Source organism: Mustela nivalis, assembly GCF_964662115.1.
Source record: "Mustela nivalis genome assembly, chromosome: 1".
Classification (NCBI taxonomy): domain Eukaryota; kingdom Metazoa; phylum Chordata; class Mammalia; order Carnivora; family Mustelidae; genus Mustela; species Mustela nivalis.
Window position 1 is genome coordinate 194,624,909 of NC_139020.1, and position 25,048 is coordinate 194,649,956.

At 39.0% G+C, this 25,048-nt stretch overlaps 2 protein-coding genes across 5 annotated transcripts in view; one reads left to right on the forward strand and one right to left on the reverse strand.

Moving 5' to 3' along the window:
* The window catches only part of NEK4 (NIMA related kinase 4), a 36,609-nt gene extending 16,878 nt beyond the window's left edge, over window positions 1-19,731 (forward strand). For 3 of the 4 annotated variants that reach the window (XM_082701439.1, XM_082701441.1, XM_082701442.1), the window contains exons 11-15: window positions 599-708; window positions 2,024-2,112; window positions 3,548-3,753; window positions 4,204-4,337; window positions 18,800-19,731. In XM_082701439.1, coding sequence (XP_082557565.1) covers window positions 599-708; window positions 2,024-2,112; window positions 3,548-3,753; window positions 4,204-4,337; window positions 18,800-18,892 — 632 coding nt within the window. In that variant the 3' untranslated portion in view covers window positions 18,893-19,731. Of the gene's footprint in view, window positions 1-598; window positions 709-2,023; window positions 2,113-3,547; window positions 3,754-4,203; window positions 4,338-11,913; window positions 12,006-18,799 lie in introns of those variants that run through there. The other variant, XM_082701440.1, reaches the window with a different exon arrangement.
* Window positions 19,732-22,940: 3,209 nt separating this feature from the next.
* SPCS1 (signal peptidase complex subunit 1) lies at window positions 22,941-24,971 on the reverse strand. Its single transcript, XM_082701530.1, has 4 exons — window positions 24,537-24,971; window positions 24,143-24,202; window positions 23,972-24,058; window positions 22,941-23,450 (listed from the first exon to the last, which is right to left on the reverse strand). The coding sequence occupies exons 1-4, from the start codon at window positions 24,750-24,752 to the stop codon at window positions 23,325-23,327; spliced, it is 489 nt and encodes a 162-aa protein (XP_082557656.1). The 5' UTR covers window positions 24,753-24,971; the 3' UTR covers window positions 22,941-23,324.
* Between the last annotated feature and the right edge of the window lie 77 nt (window positions 24,972-25,048).

The following is a 25,048-nucleotide window of genomic DNA, read 5'->3' on the forward strand; positions in this document are numbered from 1 at the left end:
TAAAAAAAAAAAAAGAATCAGGATAGGTTGTTGGGTTTGGAACTTGTATATCAGAGGAAGAGGTTAGTAAAAAGAGATCAAGAGAGCTTTGAGTGGCATTAACTCCTGAGAGATTTCAGACAGGAAATGGAGTGAGTGTTTAATGTGTTTCTGTGTTCAGATTCTGCTGGTCAGGAAGCGCTGTCTTCTCAGGAATAGAGGAACAAAGCTGGGAGAATGGTGCTGCCCTGGGTCAAAGGCCGCGATCATTCTTATTACTATAAAGACGGTACTAGCAGATTCTATTTATTGAGTGCTGACTGTCTCAAGCATTATGGGAAGCACTTTAAGAGCATTATCTCATCTTCTGTTTATGGTAACTCTCAAAGGTAGGCAGCATTGTCTGCATTTGGCAGCTGAGGAAGCTGAGGCTTGGAGAGGTTACATAACTTGACCAGGGTCACAGTGCTGGTGGACCTAGAACTATGGTTTAAAATGAGGTGTCAGACACTGGAGTAATGATGAATATGCTGAGTTACCTCTAGGCTCGCACTTGCTATAAAGCCCTCTTCTGAGGCCAGCCTACCACAAACAACTGTTGGGGTGCCCGCTTTTTCAGGCCCTTCAGTGAGGAGAGCTTCTCTGAGTGCATCAGGGCCAGGGAAACCACAAGAAGAAGGCCAGCGTGCCCCTGCCCGATGGTTGTCTCCTGACTGCACTGTGGTTCAGGTACGTTACACAGTCCCATGGAAAAGGGGGACGGGTCTGCATCTGGCAAGCCTGATACAGTAAACCTCATAAATGCCAGCTCCGTTGATTTCTGGGACAGCACTGCCTGAATTTACACTTTCTCACTCCTGATAAGAAAAAGAACTGGTGAATAATAACTAAAAAGGTTATTTTTGCTCCATTAAAGGAATGAGTTTTTAGGTGCTCTTATAAGCAGTTGGTAGCTTAGTTACTATCTTTTTTAGGTAGTCTTTACAGCAGGACTTCCCAAGGGTTTCCACTAGGTAACATTTTGCTTATAATGCTGTGCAATGAATATACCCGCCTGCCTGGCCAAATTTGAGTCTCATTTGCTTATCTTTGCCCAGTTTCCTGTTTGTGTCTGAGTTCCTCCCCTAGGGAGGATGCAGGGGCAGCATCTAGTGGCTGAATGGGTAGTTGCAAGGTTTCCAACCCATGTTCATTTTCTGTCTAATGATACCCAGGGAATAACTATCCATTTTTCTGTATTGCAGTTTCTGACATTATTTCCAGGAACATATAATTATTTTAAAAAGATAGAAACTTCCTGCTCTTGCAAATAAGGAAGATTTGTTGCTTTAACAGTATTCTCTGAGTAAGTTGCTTCACTAATCAAGATACTCCTATCTTGGGACGCCTGGGTGGCTCAGTTGGTTAAGCAGCTGCCTTCGGCTCAGGTCATGATCCCAGCGTCCTGGGATCGAGTCCCACATCGGGCTCCTTGCTCCGCAGGGAGCCTGCTTCTCCCTCTGACTCTTCCTTCCACTCTGTCTGCCTGTGTTCGCTCTCACTCACTCTCTCTCTGACAAAAAAAAAAAAAAAAAAAAAAAAAGATACTCCTATCTTCCAGAATTGTAAGGTTTGCATGTAATTAAATCAAGCAATCCTTTAAGGTCTTTTAACAAAAAGTCTCAGTTATAAGCAAACTGAGGTTGCTTTTATTGAGGTGGCATTTTATCTAGCCTAAAACTCCTTAGGTTACTAGCCCTCTGCTTAGGAGTGGAGTACCGGAACTCTTCCTGTGCTGTCTTCTGGAAAGGACATTTTTTCATAGCTGAGACTTCCCAGGGCCTTGCAAAACTTTACCTTAATGTTCTTCAGGGTTCACTTGTGAACTTTATGGGTGAATTGGGACATTGTTTAGGTAAAGTAACTTCAACTTTTAGATTATTAGTTTCTTTGGTTAAATTGGACCCAGGTGCACACAGTATCTAGACATTGAATGTAAGAATGTTGCGTGTATTATGTTCTGGTTGTGTTGTCATGTGGAATTCTGTTTTTCCAAACATTAAAGGAAAGGAAACTCATCCACTGTCTGTCTGAGGATGAATTAAGTTCTTCTACAAGTTCAACTGATAAGTCAGATGGGGATTCCAAGGAACGGTAAGGTTCTTATTTTCTATCTCTTTTCATAAACAATTTCTACTTTGATTAGTCTTAAACGTGTATTCAGACCTGTAGTGCTGTCATTAATAACTTATAAATGGGTTTTGGTACATGTTAGAGCTAAAACTAATGAACACATCTCTTCTAATGAACACATCTGATTTCATTCAGAATTCTTAGAGAATATCTTCTTAGATCTATGGTTTATAGTTGCATCAGATTTGCAAAAATTTTGACTGTTACTTTTTGGAATTTTTTTGGACTCCCTCTTGCCTTCTAGAGGATTTTAAGTACATATATACTAGATTGTTTAAAGTTGTCCAATGGCTCACTGATGGCGTTCATGTTTTTTAGACTTCTTTTCTGTTTCATTTTTCATAGATTCTACTGCTATTTCTTTGGGTTCACTAATGTTTTCTTCTACAGCATCTAGTCTGCTTATCCTATCTCATGTATTCAACACGGTGTATTTTTTAATTTCCAGGAGTTCTATTTGGGTCTTTTTCTAACTTCCGTGCCTCTCCTTAATATGTTAATGCATTCTTCTACCTTGGAAATGTGGAACATATTTATAATAACCACTTTAATGTCCTTATCTACAAATTCTATCACTAGTATCCCTCTTGGGTCTGTTTCTATTACCTGATTTTTTTTCCTCTTCATAAATGTGTTTTATTTTCCTGCTTCCTTTCACTTCTGATATTTTTGAATGGATGCCAGACATTGTCAATTTTATCTCATTTTGGGGACTGAGATATTTTTTGTATTGCTTTAAATACTCTTTTTTTTTTTTAAAGATTTTATTTTTATTTATGTGACGGACATCACAAGTAGGCAGAGAGGCAGGCAGAGAGAGAGGAAGGGAAGCAGGCTCCCTGCTGGGCAGAGAGCCTGATGTGGGGCTTGATCCCAGGACCCTGGGATCATGACCTGAGCCGAAGGCAGAGGCTTTAACCCACTGAGCCACCCATGCGCCCCATGCTTTAAATATTCTTAAACTTTGTACTTAAAAATAGTTGGGCAGAATTTATACATAGAACCTGGGGTTACTTTCTGGTCTCTCTTTTCTAAGATTTCACTCTCACTTTCTAATGGCTATGGTTGTCTTGAACTCTGTCCTTCGGTTTTGCAGGCCAGAAAGATTGGGTTTTCTGTTGTATTTTAGCGGCCTATGGCCTGCCCTTAGGCTCTAAGATGTTGATGCCCCTCCAGAACCTGCCTACAGGTTTTGTACATTCTCCATTGTCTTCACATCCTAGATTTTTGTATTTTGTTGAGTTTATACTTATTAATGGAAGTGTCTCTGTAATAGCTTACTTAGTTATTTAGAAGCAGAGCTTCCTAAATGTTTTGTATCTAATTTTTTAATGAAAAATTCTCATAAAGCCAATGAAATCACAGGGGAGTGGGGAATTATTATTTTTTTCTCCAGGAAAGGTCATACAAATGAAATGAGTGACTTGGTGCAGTTGATGACTCAAACCCTAAAATTGGAGTCTAAAGAGAGCTATGAAGATCTCCTGGTTCCAGAACCAGTGTCAGAATTTAAACTTCATCGGAAGTACCGGGATACGCTGATACTTCATGGGAAAGTTGCAGAAGAAGCTGAGGATCTTCATTTTAAAGAGCTACCTTCTGGTGATCAGTTTATTCTTTTACAGCAAACTGGAGAGCATGCTTTTTGGAGAAATGTGTCACACCAAGAAGATAATGCTCCCCAAATTTTTTTCTTTTTTATTATTTTATTGTTTAGATAGCTCGATAAAAGGCATATCTTGTTTTATGCAGCAAGTTGTGTTCCTGAAAAGCTGCATTCTTTAAATAAATATAAATGCATATTTGGATTTTTCATGTGGCTCTTCCTGAAATTAGACAGTTGTGGATTTTAGATTTAGGAGGTAGTAATGAGACATGAGGCATAAGTTCATATATACATTTGCCATCATTAAGAATACATGAAGTTATTAAATCCAATTCTTGTCAAAGTGAAAAGTATCTTAAAATGACAACTTTTTTTTTTTTAAAATAACTTTATGCTGCAGTGTTGAAAGTATTTATTTTTTCCTGTTTTTGTTAATTGCTTTTTAGCTGTCATGCCAGGTTCTGAAAAAATCAGAAGAATAGTTGAAGTTTTGAGAGCTGATGTAATCCAGGGCCTGGGGATTCAGCTTTTAGAACAGGTATATGATCTTTTGGAAGAAGAAGATGAATTGGAGAGAGAGGTGAGTGTCCCATTAGCTGTAACAGCTGCTTATATTATGGAATTCTTTTTTTTTTTTTTTTAAGATTTTTATTTATTTATTTATTTGACAGAGATCATAAGCAGGCAGAGAGGCAGGCAGAGAGAGAGAGAAGCAGGCTCCCTACTGAGCAGAAAGCCTGATTCAGGGCTCAATCCCAGGACCCTGAGATCATGACCTGAGCCAAAGGCAGAGGCTTAACCCACTGAGCCACCCAGGCACCCCACTATGGAATTCTTTTTAATAGACTTTTGAAATATAATTAACATACTGTACATTTCACTCATTTAAAGTGTACCATTCAGTGGTTTTTAGTATGTTGACAGAGTTGTACAGCCATTACCACAAACAGTGTTAGAACATTTAATACCCCCAGAAGAGACTCTGTACTCATCACTCTCCATTGTCTACCAAGTCCTCTCTACCCTTCAGCAACCACTGATATTTCGATGTCTGTAGATCTGCCTATTCGGGACATTTCATTTAAATGGACTCATACAAAACCTGTGGTCTTTTGTGATGGGCTTCTTGCAGTTAGCATAATGTTTTCAAGATTCATCCGTGTTGTAACATAGATCACATTCTTCATTGTTTTATATGGTCAGATAATATTCCATTATATTGCCATACCACATGTTGTTTATCTGTTCTCTTGATTGTTCCTGTGCTCCTGAGGCCATTGCTCTTCCTATTCTCCCAGGGCTAGTTCCTAATTGGGTCATTTGTATTACATCGCACCTGCCTTATGGAAACTTTCAGAGTAGTGCCTGAACAAACATTTTTTGACTAGGGTTATACTTCAGAAATATTTTATTTCTAGTTTTTTGGTGATAATAATAAAAACAACAGTAAAGCCTTAAATTCCTGGAAATACAGTTGGTTCTCTACCAGTTTTTTATTTTTTATTTCTTATTTTTTTTAAAGATTTTATTTACTTATTTGACAGAGATACAGAGGAAGAGGGAACATAAGCAGGGGGAGGGGGAGAGGGAGAAGCAGGCTTTCTGCTGAGCAGGGAGCCCAGTGCAGGGCTCGATCCCAGAACCCTGGGATCATGACCTGAGCGGAAGGCAGATGCTTAATGACTGAGCCACTCAGGTGCCCTATTTTTATTGTTTTTGTTACATTGTCTCATTTTATTCAGATACCAGTCTAAAAACACATGGTCCAAGAACACTCAAACCAAGTATAGATAGATGTTAAAGACTGGTCTTTAAACATCATAGCCAATGATGTCACACTTGACTATGATCTCACCAGCATAAAACTACATCCACACCTAAGTGGCCACCAAACTATTCAGCAGAGCTTCCTTAACTGTGAGTTGTTGGAAGCTAATAGTCTGAACACTCTTGGTTATTTTTTTCCAGCTCTGAATAGCTGTAAGACTCTCAGCAGTGATTGGTTGAAAGAACCAGCTCAACCTTGGCATACTGCCAAAATGAGGCCAAAGCTTTGAGTAAGTTGGTGTGCTGGGGCCTTCCTGCAAGGTTATGAACAAATTGAGCCATGTTCCAGGTTGGAAAGTCTGTTATCCTGGATGGCTGCTGAATATTACTTCTCCAGCAATTTAATAATAAATGGTACCTAAGTGTTGTTTTAATTTTTTATTTTAAAATAATTTTAGGGGCGCCTGGGTGGCTCGGTGGGTTAAGCCTCTGCCTTCAGCTCAGATCATGGTCTTAGGGTCCTGGGATCGAGACCCGCATCAGGCTTTCTGCTCAACGGGGAGCCTGCTTCCCCCTCTCTCTGCCTGCCTCTCTGCCTACTTATGATCTCTCTCTCTTGCCAAATAAATAAAATCTTTAAAAATAAAATAAAATAATTTTAGACTAATACAAAGCTGCAGAAAGAGTGTAAAGAATTCCTCAATATTCCTCATCTGTATTTCCTGATATTACTATTCTGCCACTTTTGCTTCATTATTCTCTTTCTCCATATGTATAATTATTTTTCTATCCATTTGTGAGAATGTCTGTCAACCCCCAGAATTCTTCAGTGTATTTCCTAAAAACAAGAATATATCCTAATATGGATGCCTGGGTGGCTCAGTTGGCTGGGTGGTTTGATTTTGGCTCAGGTCATGATCTCAGGGTTTGGGGATCAAGCCCTGCATCAGGCTCTACACTGAGTGCAGAATCTGCTTGTGATTCTCTCTCGAAAATAAATAAGTAAGTAAGTAAATAAATAAATAGAATCTGTCCTTATAGAACTACAGCTCAGTGATCAAATTCAGAAAATTAACATAAACACAATACCATTATTGGGGTGCCTGGGTGGCTCAGTCAGTTAAGCATCTGCCTTTGGCTCAAGTCGTGATCCCAGGGTCCTGGGATTGAGCCCCACTTCAGGCTTTCTTCTCAGTTGGGAGCCTGTTCCTCTCTGTGTCGCTATCCTCCGCTTGTGCTCTCTTTCTGTCTAAAATAAATATATAAAATCTAAAAAAAATTTTTAAAAAGTATAATACCGTTATCTAATTTACAGACCTTGCTTAAATTTCACTAATTGTCATGCTGATATCCTTTATAGCAAAAGAAAAAAAATCCTTCTGTTCTAGGATTCGGTAGATTCAGTTCAATCAGGTTGAATGAAATAAGGATTACTGTTTTTAATAGATTTATTAAGATATAATTCACATACCATGCAATTCACCCATTTTAAGTGTATAGTTCAGTGGTTTTTTTAATATATTCACAAATATATATTTGCTATCACCACAGTCAATATTAAATATGTTCGTCTCCTTAAAAAGAAACCTTGTACTTCTAGCTGTTGGCCCTCTATCTTCTCCTTTCAGTTCTAAAGAACCAGTAATCTGCCTTTTCTATATAAATATACCTATTCTGGACCTTTCATTTAATAGAATGGTATAAAATATGTAGTCTTTTGTGACTGGCTTCTTTCACTTAGCATAATGTCTTCAAGGTTCATCTGTATGGGAGCATGTATCAATATTTCATTCCTTTTAATGGGTGAACAGTATTCTATTGTGCCACACAATATGTTGTTCAATCTTTTCATTAGTTGATGGACATTTGGGTTGTTTCCACCTTTTGCCCGTTGTGACTAAGTTTGGTATAAACATTGGTATACAAGCTCCTGTGTGGATTCAGTTCCCTTGGGTGTATAACTAGGAGTGGAATTGTTGGGTCGTATGGTAATTCTACATTTAAATGTTGGAGGAACTCCCAGATGGCTCTCCAAAGCAGCTGCACCATTTTACATTTCTGCCAGCGTAAGAGGGTTCCGATTTCTCCACATCCTAGTCAACAATTACTATTATCTTTTTGTTTATAGCCATCCTACTAGGTATGAAGTATTCAATGTGATTTTGATTTGCATTTCCCAGATGACTAATGATGTTGAATATCTTTTCATGTACTACTTTCCATTTGTATATTTTCTTGGGAGATATATCTACTCAAGATTTTTGCCAATTTTTAAATCGAGTTATTTATATTTTAATGAGTTGTTGAATTCTCTGTATATTCTAGATAGAAGTCTTATTATCAAATATATGATTTGTAAATATTTTTCCCGTTCTGTGGGAGTGGTAGAATGTCTTTTTACCACCCCCCCCCACCTTTTTTTAAAATGGCCTGAAATCCTCACCTTTATTTCTTGGCTGGCCTCAATGGGAGTGGGTGGTTGGGGTGAATCTTATTGGTCTGCAAGCAGGTCCAGGTTCTCCCTGTGGGTGCTGGGGTGCTTGGGGCCAGCTTCTCCTTTGTAGGCCCCCAACTTTGGGATGCAATGGGTTTAGGCAGGGCCTTGCCCCCTGAATTTCTCCAGCTCCACCTTCAGCCCTTCGTTCATCTCAGGTGGAAAGTGCAGCCAGTGTTCCACCTCCTCTTCTTTTTACTTCCTTGATAGTGTTCTTTGAAGCATAAAAATTTTCAGTTTTGATGAAATCCAGTTTATTTTTCTTTTGCTACTTGTGTTTTTGGTGTAATCGAAGAATCCCTTGTCAAATCCAAGATCATTTAGGTATACCTGTAGATTTTTCTCTATAAAACTATAAAAGTTTATAGCTTTAGTCTGTATATTTAGGTCTTTGATATATTTGAGTTAATTTTGGTATATGGTTTAGAGTAAAGGTCCATCTTCATTCTTACGTATGTGGCTATCCCATTGTCTGACTCATTTGTTGGAAAGACTATTCTGTCACTTTGTAAAAAAAAAGTTGATCATATACACATCTGTTTATTTTTAGACTCTCAGTACTGTTTCTTTAATCTTGTGTTTGTCCTTATGCTAGTCCTATACTGTTTTGTTAACTGTTGCTTTGTAGTAAGTTTTGAAATCAAGGTAGATGAGTCCTCCAACTTGGTTATTTTTCAGAATTGTTTGGCTATTCTGGGTCCCTTACAGTTCTATGAATTTTAGATTTGCTTGTCAATTTCTTCAAAGAAGCCAGCTGAGATTCTTATAGAGATCGCATGGAACCTGCTGATTAATTTGTGGTGTATTACCTTTTTAATAAAATTAAGATTTTTGATTCATGAATGTGAGGCAATTTTCCATTTATTTAGATCTTAAGTTTCTTTAAAAAATGTTTTACAGTTTTCAGTGTAAGTTTTATACCCTGCTTATCAAATTTATTCCTGAGTATTTTATTCTTTTTGATGCTATTGGAATTTTTTTTTATGCTATTGGAATTTTATATATTCATTTGGGATTGTTTCCTGAAAATGCATAGAAATAAATTTGATTTTGAAAATCTTCATCTTGTGTCCTGCAACCTTGCTAATCTTATTTACTGGGTTTAATATCCTCTTTTTTTTTTTTTTTTTTTTAGAGTTTATTTATTTATTTGACAGAGAGAAATCACAAGGAGGCAGAGAGGCAGAGAGAGAGTGAGGAGGAAGCAGGCTCCCTGCCGAGCAGAGAGCCCGATACGGGACTCGATCCCAGAACCCTGAGATCATGACCAGCGGCCTAACCCACTGAGCCACCCAGGCGCCCTAATATCCTCTTTTTTTTTTTTTTTTTTTTTTTTAGAGTTTATTTATTTATTTGACAGAGAGAAATCACAAGGAGGCAGAGAGGCAGAGAGAGAGTGAGGAGGAAGCAGGCTCCCTGCCGAGCAGAGAGCCCGATACGGGACTCGATCCCAGAACCCTGAGATCATGACCAGCGGCCTAACCCACTGAGCCACCCAGGCGCCCTAATATCCTCTTTTTTTTTTTTTTTTTTTTTTTTAGAGTTTATTTATTTATTTGACAGAGAGAAATCACAAGGAGGCAGAGAGGCAGAGAGAGAGTGAGGAGGAAGCAGGCTCCCTGCCGAGCAGAGAGCCCGATACGGGACTCGATCCCAGAACCCTGAGATCATGACCAGCGGCCTAACCCACTGAGCCACCCAGGCGCCCTAATATCCTCTTTTTTTTTTTTTTTTTTTTTTTTGTGGTGATGCACTCCTTGGAATTTTCTCTATATAATATCAAGTCATCAATGAAGAGAGTTAGTTTTACTTTCTAGTCTGGATACCTCTTACTTCTTTCCTTGCCTGTTGTCCTGGCTAGAAGCTCCAGTACAGTGTTGAGTGGACGTGGTGCAAGTGGACATCCTTGACTTTGTTTCTGATCTAAGAGGGAAAGCATCCAGTCTTTCACTATTAGTTGTCTGTGGGTTTTTATAGATACCCTTTATCAGCTTGAAGAAGTTTCCTTCTTTTTCTGGTTTGTTGAGTGTTTTTTTAAATTACAGAAAGCTATTGGGTTTGTCAGATGCTTTCTATTTTGATGATTATATGGCTTTTGTATTTAATTCTATTGACAGGGTGTGTTACCTTAATTGATTTTGGGATGTTAAACCATCCTTGCATTCCTGTGATAAACCTCCCTTGGTGTATACTACTACTAGTATGACTTTGGAGTCATGTTTCTTATATTTTGTTGAAGATTCTTTTGTCTGTATTATAAGATAATCTAGTTTTCTGTGATGTCTTTGGTTGTGTTATTGGGGTATAATGGGTTCATAGAATGAGTTGGGGAGTGTTCCCTGATCTTCTATGTTTTTTGGATGAGTTAGTGAATAAGTGGTTTTAATTCTTTAAATGTTTGATATAATTCACCAATGAAGGCATCTGGGCCTGGGCTTCTCTTTGTGGATAGTTTCTTGATTATGAATTTAGTGTCTTGTTATACTCAGATTGTCTAATCTTCTGTTTCTAATTTTGTGTCTTACTAAGAATTTGTCCATTTCTTAGTGTGTAATTATAATAGCAATCCCTTTAAATCTTTTTTATTTCTGTTAAGGTTGGTTATTTAGGAGTGTGCTGTTTAACTTCCACATATTTTTGTTTCCCCAATTTCATTCTGTTATTTATTTCTAATGCATTTTATTGTGGTTGGAGAACATACTAATTATTTTTATCCTTTTAAATTTATTGCGCTTTGTTTTATGGTCTAGCATATGGTCTAACCTGGAAATTTTCCATATGTGCTTGAGAAGAATATTTATATTCAACTCAACTCTTGTGGGGAGTATATTTTAGATGTCTGTTAGTTTTAATTCTTGTTTGTTTATAGTATTGACCAAATGGCTTATTTCCTTGTTGATATTCTGCCTGGTTGTTTTTCCCATTACTGACAGTGGAGTCCTGTGTCTCCACGATGTCACTGATGTCTCCAACTACTGTTGAATTGCCTCCTTGATTTCTGTCAATTTTTGCTTTCTGTATTTTGGTGCTTTGATTAGGTATATATATGTATTTTTGATTAAGTATTATATATTTATAATTGTTATATCTTTCTGATGAATTGACTTTTATCGTAAGATTTTCTTCTTTATCTCTAGTAACATGTTTTTGTTTGAAAGTCTATTTTAGCTGATATTAGTATAGCCACTTAAGCTTCCTTTTTTTTTCCACTTAAGCTTTCTTATGGTTGCTGATTGCATGGTTTATCTTTTTCTGTCCTTTTACTTTCAGTCTGTTTGTACCTTTGATCTGTTATGTGTTTCATGTAAATACTATGTATGGTTGGATCTTGTTTTCTTATACACCCTAACATTCTGCTTTTTTGATCAGATTGTTTAATTCATTCACATTTAATGTTAATACTGATAGAGTTGGATTTATGTCTGCATTTTACTTTTTGTTTTATATATGTCTCATTTTTTTGGTTCCTGTATCTCTACTTTACTGCTTTCTTTTGCATTTAGTGAAAATTTTCTAATGTAGCATTTTAATTCCCTAAATAATTTTTTTCCTGTATATTTTCCTTTCCTTTCTTTAGTGGTTGCTCTAAGGCTTATCATATACATCTTAAATTATCAGAATCAACTTCAGCTTTATACTCACTTAATTCCAGTAAGACATAGAAGTGTTATTCCTATTCCCTTTTTCCCTTTGTTGTGACATCATTTTATATATCATACATGCCATATTAATGTTACAAAACCAACACTGTCTTTCTCTAATTATTTCTTTATATGATTTTATGTCTCTTGAAGTTGAAAGAGAGGAGAGGAAAGTATGTGTTTGTAATTTTTTCTATAGTAACTTTGTTATTTATTAATTTTTGTGTCTCTTTGTTTATTCCTGTGGATTCAAGTTACCATCTGGAGTCATTTCCTTAGCCTAATACAGCTTTGCTGCAACTCAACTCATCTCTTTTGTGGTGTTATTGGCAAATAGATTACATTTCTATATGTTAAAGGCTCAACAATAAATGATACATCCTTTTTAAAAATTGTTTTAAAAAATTAATCATTTTAAAACATTAAATTATTTAATTTGTGTTGTTATAAACTTGTTGCTTATTTAATTGTAGTAAAATGCACATAATTTCAGATTTACCACTTTAACCATTTTTAAGTGTTTGGTTCAATGGCATTAAGTATTACCATTGTAACAACATCACTATCTCTAATCTGAATTTATACCAGTTTATGTTCATATTCAATAACATAAAAAACTCTGCTTCTTTAAAGCTCTGTACCCACCCTTTTCGGTTACTGATGTTACAAAATTACATCTTTATATATTGTGTGAATCCAAAACCATAACCTAGGGGCGCCTGGGTGGCTCAGTTGTTAAGCGTCTGCCTTTGGCTCAGGTCATGATCCCAGCGTCCTGAGATCAAGGCCCATATCAGGCTCCCTGCTTAGCGGGGAGCCTACTTCTCCCTCTTCAGCTCCCCCATACTTATGTTCCCTCTCTCGCTATCTTTGTCATAAATAAAATCTTAAAAAACAAAAACATAAACTAGTAATTGGCCTTTTTAGTGCATTGGTCTCTTTAATTTTATAGGAAACAAAGTTACAATAGTGCTAACTTTGAGACACAATTTTTTGAATGTATCTCTCAATACATGTAGAAAACAAAAGTGGAATTACACACTGTTACATAATACTAACTTTGATAACTGCTCACATATCACCTTTACTGAGATCTTTGTTTGTTCATACAGCTTTGTGGTACTGTCTGGTATCCTTTCATTTCAACTTAACAGGATTCCCTGTAGTAGTTTTGTAGACTGGGTCTGGTGGTAACAAATTCTTCATCTTTTGTTTATTTAGTAATATCTTAAGTTTTCGCTTACTTTTTCCCCTCGGTTTTATTGAGATATAATTGATATATAACATTGTTTAAGGTGTACAACCTAATGATTTTTATATTTATTGTGAAATGATTACCACAGTAAGTTTGGTTAACATCCATCACCTCTCATAGTTATAACATTTTTTTCTTGTGATGAGAACTTTTAAGATCTACTCTTAGCAACTTTCAAATGTATCATGAGTCAGCATGCTGTACAGTTAGTTACATTCCCCAGAGTTTATTTACCTCATAACTAAAGTTTGTACCTTTTGACCACCTTTACCCATTTCCATCACCACCCCAACCCCCACCTCTGGCAGCTACCAATCTGTTCTCTGTTCAGTCTTTTCAGAGTCTGCATAAGTGAGACCGTGCAGTACTTGTCTTTCTCTGTTTGACTTATTTCACTTAGAATAATGCCTTCAAGACCCATCTGTTTTTGGAAATGCCAGTATTTCTTTTTCTTGCTCACTTTTGAAGAACATTTTTGCCAGATAAAGGATACTTGGTTGACATTTTTTCTTCCTTCCTTCCTTCCTTTCTTTCTTTCACTTTGAAAATACTGCCCAGTCGCCTTCTGGCCTCCAAAATTTCTGAGATTTCTGAGAGAAATCTGCTGATAATCATATTGGAGATCCCTTATGTGTGAGGAGTTACCTCTTTCTTGCTGCTTTCAAGATTTTCCCTTTCTCTTCAGCTTTCAACAGCTTGATTATAATGTGTCTGGGTAGGAACTGTTAGTTTCAGCCTAGTTAAGAGTTAGTTGAGCTTCTTGGATGTTTATATTCATGTCTTTCTACAAACTTGGTGCATTTTGCCTATTACCTCAAATCTCTCTTTCTCTTTCTTCCCCTTTGGGACTCCCACTGTGCATATATAGTGGTCTCTTTAAATCCCCCATTAACTTGCTTCAGTTGAAGGGGGAAGGGTTTGTAACTGTATCAGTGAGGACTGCAACAATGTTTGGCGGCTTCTGTGTGTACACCTCTGAAGCAGCAGTCATCTGTCAGTACACAGATCCCCAGTATTTGGAGGCAAGGTTCTCATTGCCTTCTCTGGCCCTACAAGCTGTGTGCTGCCTGCTCCAGGAACATCTGCACAGCTGCCTGCCCTCCAGCTCCCCCACCCTCAGGACCTGAAATTAACCACAGTTTAACCTCCAAGCCTTACTCCAGAAACTGCAAGCCTTGAGTAGACTGCAGAGTTCCAAAATAGTTACATTAGGCATTCTGCAGCACAGTTTTTATCCATGTGAGATGTAGTCCTGTTCCTCCTCTGTCATCTTTCATATATATTGTCTTATATATTTACTTTTAAAATCAGTTCAGAGAAGGGGCACCTGGCTGGTTCATCAGAAGAGTGTGTGACTCTTGGTCTCAGGGTCGTGAGTTCAAACCCCACATTGGGTATAGAGATTACTTAAGTATTTTTTAAAAAATCATTTCAGTGAAGAAAGGAGAAACAATATGCATTTTTTATAATTTTTAATTTTTTATAAACATATATTTTTATTCCCAGGGGTACAGGTCTGTGAATTGCCAGGTTTACACACTTCACAGCACTGACCATAGCACATACCCTCCCCAGTGTCCATAATCCCACCCCCTTCACCCAACCCCCCTCCCCCTAGCAAACCTCAGTTTGTTTTGTGAGATTAAGAGTCACTTATGGTTTGTCTCCCTCCCAATCCCATCTTGTTTCATTTACTCTTCTCCTACCCCCTTAACCCCCCCATGTTGCATCTCTACTTCCTCATATCAGGGAGATCAGTGGAACTAGAGGGTATCATGCTTAGCAAAATAAGTCAAGCGGAGAAAGACAACTATTGTATGAAACAATATGCATTTATATTGGGTTTTATTTGCATAATTACTCTCAGGTATAATCTGAAACTGGCCCCTGTAGGAGGAGGGCAGGGAGAGAAGGAAGGAAGAGGCAAACACTCCAGATTGGTAGGTGGTAGTTCTAATAAGCAAGGGAACTCACATATGAGGCTTGGTGTAGGCAGCCACAAGATGAGTAGATCTCCACACCCACCTGCCAAATCTCAAAAGTTCATATATTATATATGTAGTATATATACATATGTTATATTAACTGGGTTCAATCACTTATGCTGTCCAGATGGTCTCAACACCACATCATAATCTGAAGGCTTTGTCCTTGGAGCATACTTTGGGAGTGAGGCAGGCAAATGGAATGCATATTCCAAGGACAGGAGGGGATAGGGAACCTCCAATTGCCAGAGTCAGGCTCACAGGTGAACCAGAGGTAACGTCCTCTTCATAACCTCCTCCGAAAGCAGTGCTTTTTGTGTTTCCAAGTAAATTGAAGTTATTGCCCGGGGTCTTACTTTCAGCTTGATGAACTTCCTTTAGTAGTTTTATAAAGTGGTCTGCTAGCCACAGATTCTGTTTTTGTCTGGGAATGTCTTTGCTTCACCTTTATTTTTGAAAGGTAATTTTACTTACAATGGCATTCTTGTTTGACAGTTTTTTTCCTCGATTACTTTGAATATATTATCCCACTGCCCCTTACTCTCCTTTATTTGTTAGCTGTTAATGCTATTACTTCTCCCATGTAAGTGGTGTCATTTTTCTCTTGCTTTCATGATTGTCTCTTTGTCTTTTGACACTTTTTTTTTTTTTAAGATTTTATTTATTTATTTGACGGACAGAGGTCACACGTAGGCAGAGTGGCAGGCAGAGAGAGAGGAAGCAGGCTCCCTGCTGAGCAGAGAGCCTGATGTGGGGCAGGATCCTGGGATCTCAACCTGAGCTGAAGGCAGAGGCTTTAACTCACTGAGCCACCCAGGCTCAGTCAAGGGGCGCCTGGATCTCTTATGTAGATTAATGTTTTTCAGTACATTTGGAAGTTGTCAGCTATTATTTCTCTAAATAATTTTTCTGCTCTTTTCTCTCTCATCCTTCTGATGGTCCCTTTACATTTGTAGTTGGTGTGTTTAATGATGTCCCACTTTTTTTTAAACATTTTATTTATTTTAGAGAGCATGAGCTGGGGTAGGAGCAGAGGGAGAGGGAGAGGGAGAGAAAAGCAGACTTCCACTGAGCATGGAGCCCAACATGGGCCTTGATCTCACAATCCAGAGATCATGACTTGAGCCGAAATCAAGAGTCCAACGCTTAACCCACTGAGCCAGCCGGGTGCCCCAATGATGTCCCACATTTCTTTCTTTCTTTTTTTTTTTTTTTAAAGATTTTATTTATTTGTCAGAGAGAGAGAGGGAGAGAGAGCGAGCACAGGCAGACAGAATGGCAGACAGAGACAGAGGGAGAAGCAGGCTCCCTGCCGAGCAAGAAGCCCGATGTGGGACTCGATCCCAGGACGCTGGGATCATGACCTGAGCCGAAGGCAGCTGCTTAACCAACCGAGCCACCCAGGCGTCCCTGTCCCACATTTCTAAAACAATGTTCACTTTTCTTCATTTTTTCTCTCTGTTCCTTGGATTAAAAATCTTGGATTACATAGTCTTTATTGATCTATCCCCAGCCCACTTAACTTTTCTTTCTGCCAGATTAAATATACTGCCGAGCCCCTCCAGTGAATTTTTCATTTGTTATTGTGCTTTTCCTCTCCAGAATTTCCATTTAGTTCTTCTTATAATTTCTCTATATCACTATTCTCAGTTTGATGTGACATTCCCCTCATACCTTCCTTTATTTCTTTAATTATGGTTTTCTTTAGTTCTCTGAATGGGTTTATAATGTCTTTGCCTATTAACTCTAGCATCTTATTACTCTGACAGGTAGTACCTCTCTTGCCTGCCTTCTTTCCCAGTGTATGTGTCGTACTCCTGAAAACTGGACATTTCAGAAAATATATTGTTATAAGTCTGGGTACTGGCCTCCCCAGGGAGGGGCGTTGCTATTATTATTTGCTTCTATAGTGATTGGCTGGATTTTGTAGTGATGTCTATTTTATCCCTTCTTCCTGTCCCCACAGTGTAAGTTTGATGCTGTTTCTTAGTTGGCGAGGCCTTGGTTGTGTCCATAGCCACCTTAGAATGACAGTGGGTTTGGCAAAGCTCTTTGGACTCTCCTTTGCCCTTACTTCACTCAGCTGTTAAGGTTTCTTAGTTGCCAGTTTGATGGCTCTCTGTTTCCAACAGTGCCTTGGGCCATATATTGCTCCATAGACTGATCCAGCAAAATCTGGGCTCCTTTGAAGGGATGGTTCCCAGGGTCAGTGTTTGAAATCTGTTTTGACTCTAGGGGGGGCTCCTCCCAGCTTCCTGGTTGTCTCCATCAAAGTAGGTGGCCCACAGTTTAGCGTATGTAGCTGTGAATCTGTCAGTCTCTTCCTAGTTGCTGTTCACCACTACTTCCAGTTTTGGGGAGCACTTGAATTTCTCCACTCTGTTCTAAATGAGGTCAGTTCATTAAGGAAACGATTTGGTGCTGTTTTAGGTCTTCTCACCCCAGGCAAGATCCTGAGCATAGCTGGGAGTAAGGACAGTAGCATACTTGTATCTGAGTGCTACCCCTCCTTTAGAAGCTCCGTGCGGGTGAGGGGCCTCTCATCTCCTCAGCATGCTTCACCCAGCATGGAGTCTTCACACTATGGTCTGGGGCAAAGGTGACTGGGGCCCCAGTATTTTCATCGGCCCTGCTCTCAAGGTACAGCCTCCATCTTATAAGTCCAACCTGGTGTACAGATTTCCACCTCTTGGCTGTACTTTCTCAAAACTTATCCTTGACAACAGATACTGGAGGCAGGATAAGATATGCTGAAGTTCTGCTGCTCCCAGGAAGATTGCCTTTGGACTAGGAGCTGCTGGAAAGGGAGCCCTGTGTTGCTGGCTTCTGCCTGGTTGTGGAGTTTTTGTCTCACTGAGATGGGACGGGGGAGGGAGGCAGTTGGTCTTAGTTGAGATACCACCCACTCTCACTGCTCTTAGTAGCTTTTAGTAGATCTTTTTTGGGGGAAAAAGTGTCTTTATTTGGTATGTACGCTCTCAGGATGACTTCAAGAGACTTTAAATGGTAAGTTTTAAAAATGATTTTCACCTGGGGCACCTGACTCTTGGTTTTGGCTCAGGTCATGATCTCAGGGTTGTGAGATTGAGCCCTGTTGTCAAACTCAGCACACAGAAGGGAGTCTGCTTGAGATTCTCTCTCCCTCTCCCACATACTCTCTCTCTCAAAAAAAAAAAATAAAAGTAACAATAATTTTCATCAGTTTCACTGAAGAGGGGTCTTCAGAGCTCCCCAGGCTATCATGCTAGATAGATTCAATTGGGATTACATTTTATGTTTGTTTTATCTCACTTAACTTGGGTCAGTTAGGACATTTTTGAAGACTATAGGCCATGTGTTTTATAAAATGTCCCTTGGTTTGGATTTGTTTGATGTTGCCTCATGAATAGATTCAGATTATGCATTTTCAGCAGGAATACCACAAAAGTGATATTGTGTGTGAGATGTGTGACATCGGTTTAACACATCAGGTGTTATTTTAGTTCCAGGCATATATTGAGTATCACATAGTATATTTTTTTGATTATTAGATTGAAATTTCTGTTACTTGTATTTTTGTGAATGCCTTTGCTGAATTATCTGTGGGATTTTGTTTTATTAATTCTAATATTGTTGTGTTTTACTAAGAGCTCTTTGTATTAATGATATTAATTTGGGGGGATGTATGTTGTAAATTTTCCCCAGTGTGGTGTTTGCTCTTAATTTCTTATGACTATAGTTTTTGATAACTTGAAGCTTAAAAATTTTAAAGAAATTATAGTATTTTCCCATATGATTTCTACCTCTAGGGTCATACTGAGAAAAGCCCCCCCCCCCCGCTTTATTTAAAGCTGTTCTTCTAAGATTACAGATGTTTTTTTTCTACTACTTACTGATTTTCTTTTTATGTTTCCCAAATAGGCACGTTTGCAGGAGCACATGGGTGAAAAATATACAACTTACAGTGTGAAAGCTCGCCAGTTGAAATTTTTTGAAGAAAATGTGAATTTTTGAGAATTTAATCTGCCAGAACTAAAGACCTATTTTTAAAGGTTTTTGGCTTAAACAGAAACCTGTAATAATGGCTGGAGGCCATTCTCTTTTGGAATGAAGCAATGTCACAAAGAAAGAGAAAACCTTTGGCTATTTTACTCTCTTGATGAGGGAAGTCTATTACAAGATGTCTGGTTACTGTTTACTGAGCCTCAAACCACCAACTTTATATTTAGAACTTTATTTTTTTAAGGTACTAATTAGCTTGATTACAGGGCCATAAAATTAGATTGGAAGTTTTGTATTGTACTATTGTGATAAATGCATAGAAGTAAGTATGTCATAGTGATACTAATTGTCATTGTTAATTATTTCAGGTAGTAGTTGATAAATTATTATTTTTTTAAAGTCAACTCATGATTGTGGGAGTAGATTTTGAATATGAATATGAAGTTGTACCTACTATTTGAGCAATGGAATTCCTTTTTTATATATTGATGGATGTTTAGCCTTTTATTTTCATTTAATATGAACTTCATTTACATTATATAAGAATTGAAACTAAGAAATATTTTGGCTTTGTCAATCACTGTTTTTGTATACTGGTCTTTTTTTAAGAGTAATATTTTCATTGGCGAAAACATTTGCTAAAACACTAATTCCCTTTCCAGTTAAGCAATTTGTAAGTGAGATCCAACTCCTTTTGGTTATGTTGGGACATATTTATCTCCTGAAGTTTTGTCTTCTTGTACATCAAATTATTTGTTGTCTTTAAATGTATGACTATATATCACATATTTTATTAGTTGTTTAATAAGGGGTAACTCCCATGTGGGAAATAAATTGTTTTTATAAAAGTCTTGATTAGTAAGTTTTCACTTCTATATTCAAGGGTCTTTAAAAATACCAGAAATGTTTTCACTTTTTATAATTAAAAATGTTACCTGACCTTTTTTGAAAATTACACATAAAATACTCTAATGAAATGTTCCCTTTCCAGTCATTGAACAAGACTTTTTAGTTTTACTGTATGCCAGGAGCTGTGGATATAGTGGTGAGTAAAACACAATACTCCCCACTCACAGTGCTCATGGTCTGGTTTCTGAGACCTCTTAGCTTGACTTTGAAGGGTTTGTTAGAACTCAAAGGTAAAGCCACCTAGTCTTAGTCCCATTTTGGAGGTAAATCTTTGGCAAACTGGATCTTCCCTGAACTATTCACCATTTCTTGAATGTTTTATGAATCTACATCTTTCTGGAGAAATATCAGTTTTACTTAAGTTTTCTCACTTGTGGCCATAATGTACATATTATTTTCTTAGAATTTAAAAATTCTCCCCCCATATGTTATTATTCCTATTCTGTATATTTTTATTTTGCTTAATCATTCAGTTTTCATCCCAATATATTTGAGTATTCTGTGGTTTTTCTGTCTTCAGTGCTTAATCATTTTTAATCTTATTATCATTATAAAACACCTTTAAGAGCATGCATTTTCTTCTCAATATACCTTTGGCCATCTTTCAGACTTTGATATTATTTTGACATTAATTTTTAAATAGTAATTCTTGTCTTGATTTTCTCTTTAAGAAGTGTTCCTTAGGGATGCCTGGGTGGCTCAGTCAGTTAACCGTCTGCCTTTGGTTCAGGTTATGATCCTGGGGTCCCCGACAGAGTCCCGCATTGGGCTCCTTGCTCAGTAGGAGCCTGCTTCTCCCTTTGCCTGCAGCTCCCCATTCTTATGTGTGCTAACAAATAAATAAATCTTAAAGAAAAAAAAGTACTGTTCCTTTACTTCCATATACAAACGTTCCCTGTCTATCTAAAAGTAGAGCATTCCTATGAAACCTTTGGTAAGTTGAAACAGTGAAAAGCAAAGAGTATCCCCCATTTTCTGAAAGTTCATGACATGCTACTTCGCTTTTACGCAAGACCTTCAGTAATACCTGTTTTTGCTAACTGAAAGAAATTTAAAGAGCATTTTTGCTTTAAAAAAAAAAAAGCCATCACTATAGAAGTCTAAGACTTTTGTAAAAGTGAAGTGGCATGAAACGAAGCTTTCGGAAAGCAGGGTATACCTGTATTTTGAAAGCCAAGAAAATGTAATCTCCTTGTTCCAACTGCATTGCAGTGTTACTGAATATGATCTGCCCAACTTTAATTTCTTGGAATTGTTTTCCCTGTCACTCAGTAGATGATCCATTATTGTAACGACCCTATAGGCATTTAATACAGATGAATTCTGTTATGCACAGACAGAATCACTTGCCTTTATATATTATTCAAATCTATAAGACCTGACCAATAGAGTATTGTAATGATGGAAATGTTCTCTATCTGCATCGTGATAAGGTAGCCAGTGGTCATATATGGCTTTTAAGCTCTCAAAATGTGGCTAGTTTGAGGAGCTCAGTCTTTTTAGTTTTAAATAGACACATAGGACTAATGGCACCATATTGGATAGGGCAGCTCTGAATGATTCACTCAGTTAAGTATTTATTGAGCACCTACAAAGTGTCACAAACTCTTATTATAGGTACTACACAAACAGCAAAGAGCGTAATGAGATCCCTGTTCCCCTGAAGCTTACATTCTGGGTGGGGCCAAGGAAAAAATATATAATGTGGGGTATATTAGTGCATATAGAATAATGAGGCATACCACTTTTTTTTTCCATACCACTTTGATAGATCGGCAGATGCTTCCTTATAGTCACATTTGAATAGAGATCTGAATGAAAGGAAAGAACAAGTCGTGTATATCTGAGGGAACATGTTTCAAGTATAGAGAACAAGTGCAGAAGTCTTCGTTTGATCACTGGTCCACTTGATATACCAAAATCTGAAAGGTAGTGTTCTACCAAGAGTGTAGCTTTGCCAAACTCTTATGTGTGTAACGTTCTTTCTTTATAAGATTTCACATCATATTTAATACCTAATGGTTTCTTTTTAAGATTTTATTTGACAGAAAAATCATAAGTACGCAGAGAGGCAGGCAGAGAGAGAGAGGAGGAAGCAGGCTCCCTGCGAGGCAGAGAACCCAACACGGGACTCGATCCCAGGACCCTGAGATCATGACCTGAGCCAAAGGCAGAAGCTTAACCCACTAAGCCACCCCTGGTGCCCCAATACCTAATGATTCTTAACAGTGACATCTTCACAGCTATGAAGTGTTCTTTTTCCCCATTTAATGCCTTCTGATGTTAAGTTTCTGACTTTATCACTATTACCTCTCCTTTCTGCCTGCATCTGCCTAATATATCCTTGTTCCTGTTTTCAACCTTTGGGTGTCATCATGAAAACATAAGGTAACTTGATGTTTAACGTTTTTTGGCAGTCCCCCCCCCCTTTTTTAAGATTTTATTTATTTATTTGACAGAGATCACAAGTAGGCAGAGAGGCAGGCAGAGAGAGATGAAGGAAGCAAGCTCCCTGCTGAGCAGAGCGCCCGATGTGGGGCTCAATCCCAGGACCCTGGGATCATCACCTGAGCCAAATGCAGAGGCTTCAGCCCACTGAGCCACCCAGACACCCCTGTAAGTTCCTTTTTAATCACATTTATTATTCTTAATAATATGTTTGGTCTTATTTCTGCTGTCTTAACTTTTCTTATCTTTTTTTTTTTTAAACTTCCTGACTTTTGCCATATATTAAGGTCTTTGCTCTTGTTTTTTAAACTTACATTTTATTGTCTTCTCTACTCCTATGGAGAAATAGAATATTATCTATAAAAATCCTCTCACTCCCTTCCCACACACAAAACCTTTAAAAATGTTTTTCTCTTCAGCCCTCTGGAAAATTAAAAAAAGGAATAGGTTTCTACTTTGGTCCACCTCAAGTAAAGCATGGATTGAATTTTTTCTGCTTAACAAAAGCCTTATTTTAGTGGTACCCAAATATTACCTTCCCACAAATTTACATTAAATTTTTTTCATAGGTGCTTACTGTCAAGAAAGACATCTTTTAGGAACTTTCAGCTACAGGAAATAGAAATGATGCTCTGAGAACCACAAACTTCTAACCTTGGCTTTTACTCATAGGTTTGCTTACAGAGCAATGAACAAAAGACTCTTTAGACACAGACTTGCACTGAGTTTTAATTGCAAACATTAAAACAATTTAACCACTCATAGTGAACTATAAAACTTTGACAGTTAAATTGTACTTTCATTTAAGAGGCATTTATTCATCATTTTGGTAGACCTGAAAGAAACTTTGCATACTTGTGTTTTCTGTTCTCATTTCAGAAGAATATTAAGAAGAGGAGGTCTGAAGTATTTATAAATCAAAAGCCAGCTGAGCTGGAAGTGAAATATAAGGAGAACAAAATCTACACGCAGCTGTGCCAAAAGAGCAGCAGTGGGTTTTAGCTCATGTTTTGAGTATGAAAACTGAGCTCCTCTCAAGCAAAAGGAAAGCAGGTGCAAGAGTAAAGCTAAATCATGAAAAACCTAATTAGTTATTTTTAGCATGCCTCTTAATTTTCCTTTCCCCTGGTTTCTTGTCTTCTGAGCCTGAGTCTTGAACAGGTAACCACTTGAGGGGGTGCCGGCGGTAAATGGGCCATGGAGGAAGTGTCAACTGAGCCAGAACAGAGAAAATCCATCAATATTAAGCATTAAAAGTTTGAAAGAGCATTAGGTATAATGCCTGGTCCCCAAATACCTCCTATGCAAAGGTTAAAAACAGCAGCAGCAAAAGGGACATTCCAATGAAAACAAGGTAATTGTTACCTGTGCCCAGGTAATTTTAAGAATTTTAAGAATTGGGTACAACCTTCACCATTTACACATAAGGCTCTAAGAGGTAAAAGATGAGGCGGGAGCATCCCGAAGACTATAGGGAATTCCTGCTAGCTCTGACTTTAAGATTACTAATTGGAGCAGCTACCAATAGAAATGAGCTGTGTCCTTTTGTATGCAGCTTTATCTCACACTTTCTGGCATTCTACTTTTCCAGTGACAGCAAGGTGAAACACTGATGGCATAAGTAGGTTTCGGAACGTTGGTGCTGGTTCCCACTGCTAGGTCCAACCAAACCGGGTAACCAAATTCAGAACGCTTCACACGCCACTAACATCCGAACACCCACAAACTTCTTACCAAACACGAAAAAGCAAATCCGGCCATAACTATATAGACAGTCCACCCGAACTGTTCAGCCACGTACCCGTAGATAAATCCAACTATCTGAAACAAACGAAGTGTATTAATTGCAATCAAGCTGGTTAGGGGAGAGGGAGGAAAAGGATACTATGCAAAACCAATACTTACTGCAGAAAAAATAATAATTCCCTGAAACATCTGTTCGGCTAGCTTCTGGCCCTTGTAATCCTAGGGGTGAAGAAGAGCAAAGCGGGAATTGGTTCCACCACGGAAAGAAGCACGGTCCCTGGCCTGGCTCGCCAGCTTTGGCACCGGGCAACCCCAACGTCAGGGGCCTCCCCCAAAACTGGGCAAGGAATGAAATTCTGGGTTTCCTGGGGGAAACAGAAGCATCCTAGCAGAGCACGGACAGGGGGCTCCTCCCGGAGGTAGAGCGATGGGGACCCGGGAAGCACAATTCAGGAAAGAGACGGCAAGGCAGCCATCCGAGCCAGGAACCGCGCCGCACACGGTTGGTGCAGCGGCGGAGCTGCGTGCGGGGGTCTTGGGGCCGAGCCCTCACCATTTGTGTGGGCAGCGAGCTCAGATGCTCCAACATGACTGGCTGAGAAGGCTGGCAGCCGAGCGAGGGCAGCCAGGACTCGGGGACCGCACGCGCGGGTATCCGATACCGCGGGCAGCTCCAGGGGCCTACGGAGCCCAGCAGTGGGATGGCCGCGGCCCCGGAAGCGGATGTTTCCCACAGACCCGAACGGCCCGAGGCCCCGCCCCGCGCCATCGCCAGGCCACCGGCGCTTTCGGAGCCCGCGGTAGCCCGGCGCCCTATCCTCGAGGGCTGAGGTGGTGACGGCCGAGAGGAGGCATCACGCGCCCGGGAAAGGTTCGCCGTCAGTGCTGTCGGGTGCCCGGAGCCGCGGCCCCAGCGCAACAAACTGCCCTCCCCGGCACCGCCTCCGCACAACGGCTGCCGGCGCGCCCCCTGTCTCCATGGCGACCGGCCTTTCCCGGCGAGGACCCCAGCGGCGGGGCTGCCCGGCGGCGCCTGTTCGGCGCCGATCTCCCGCGGTCGGAGCG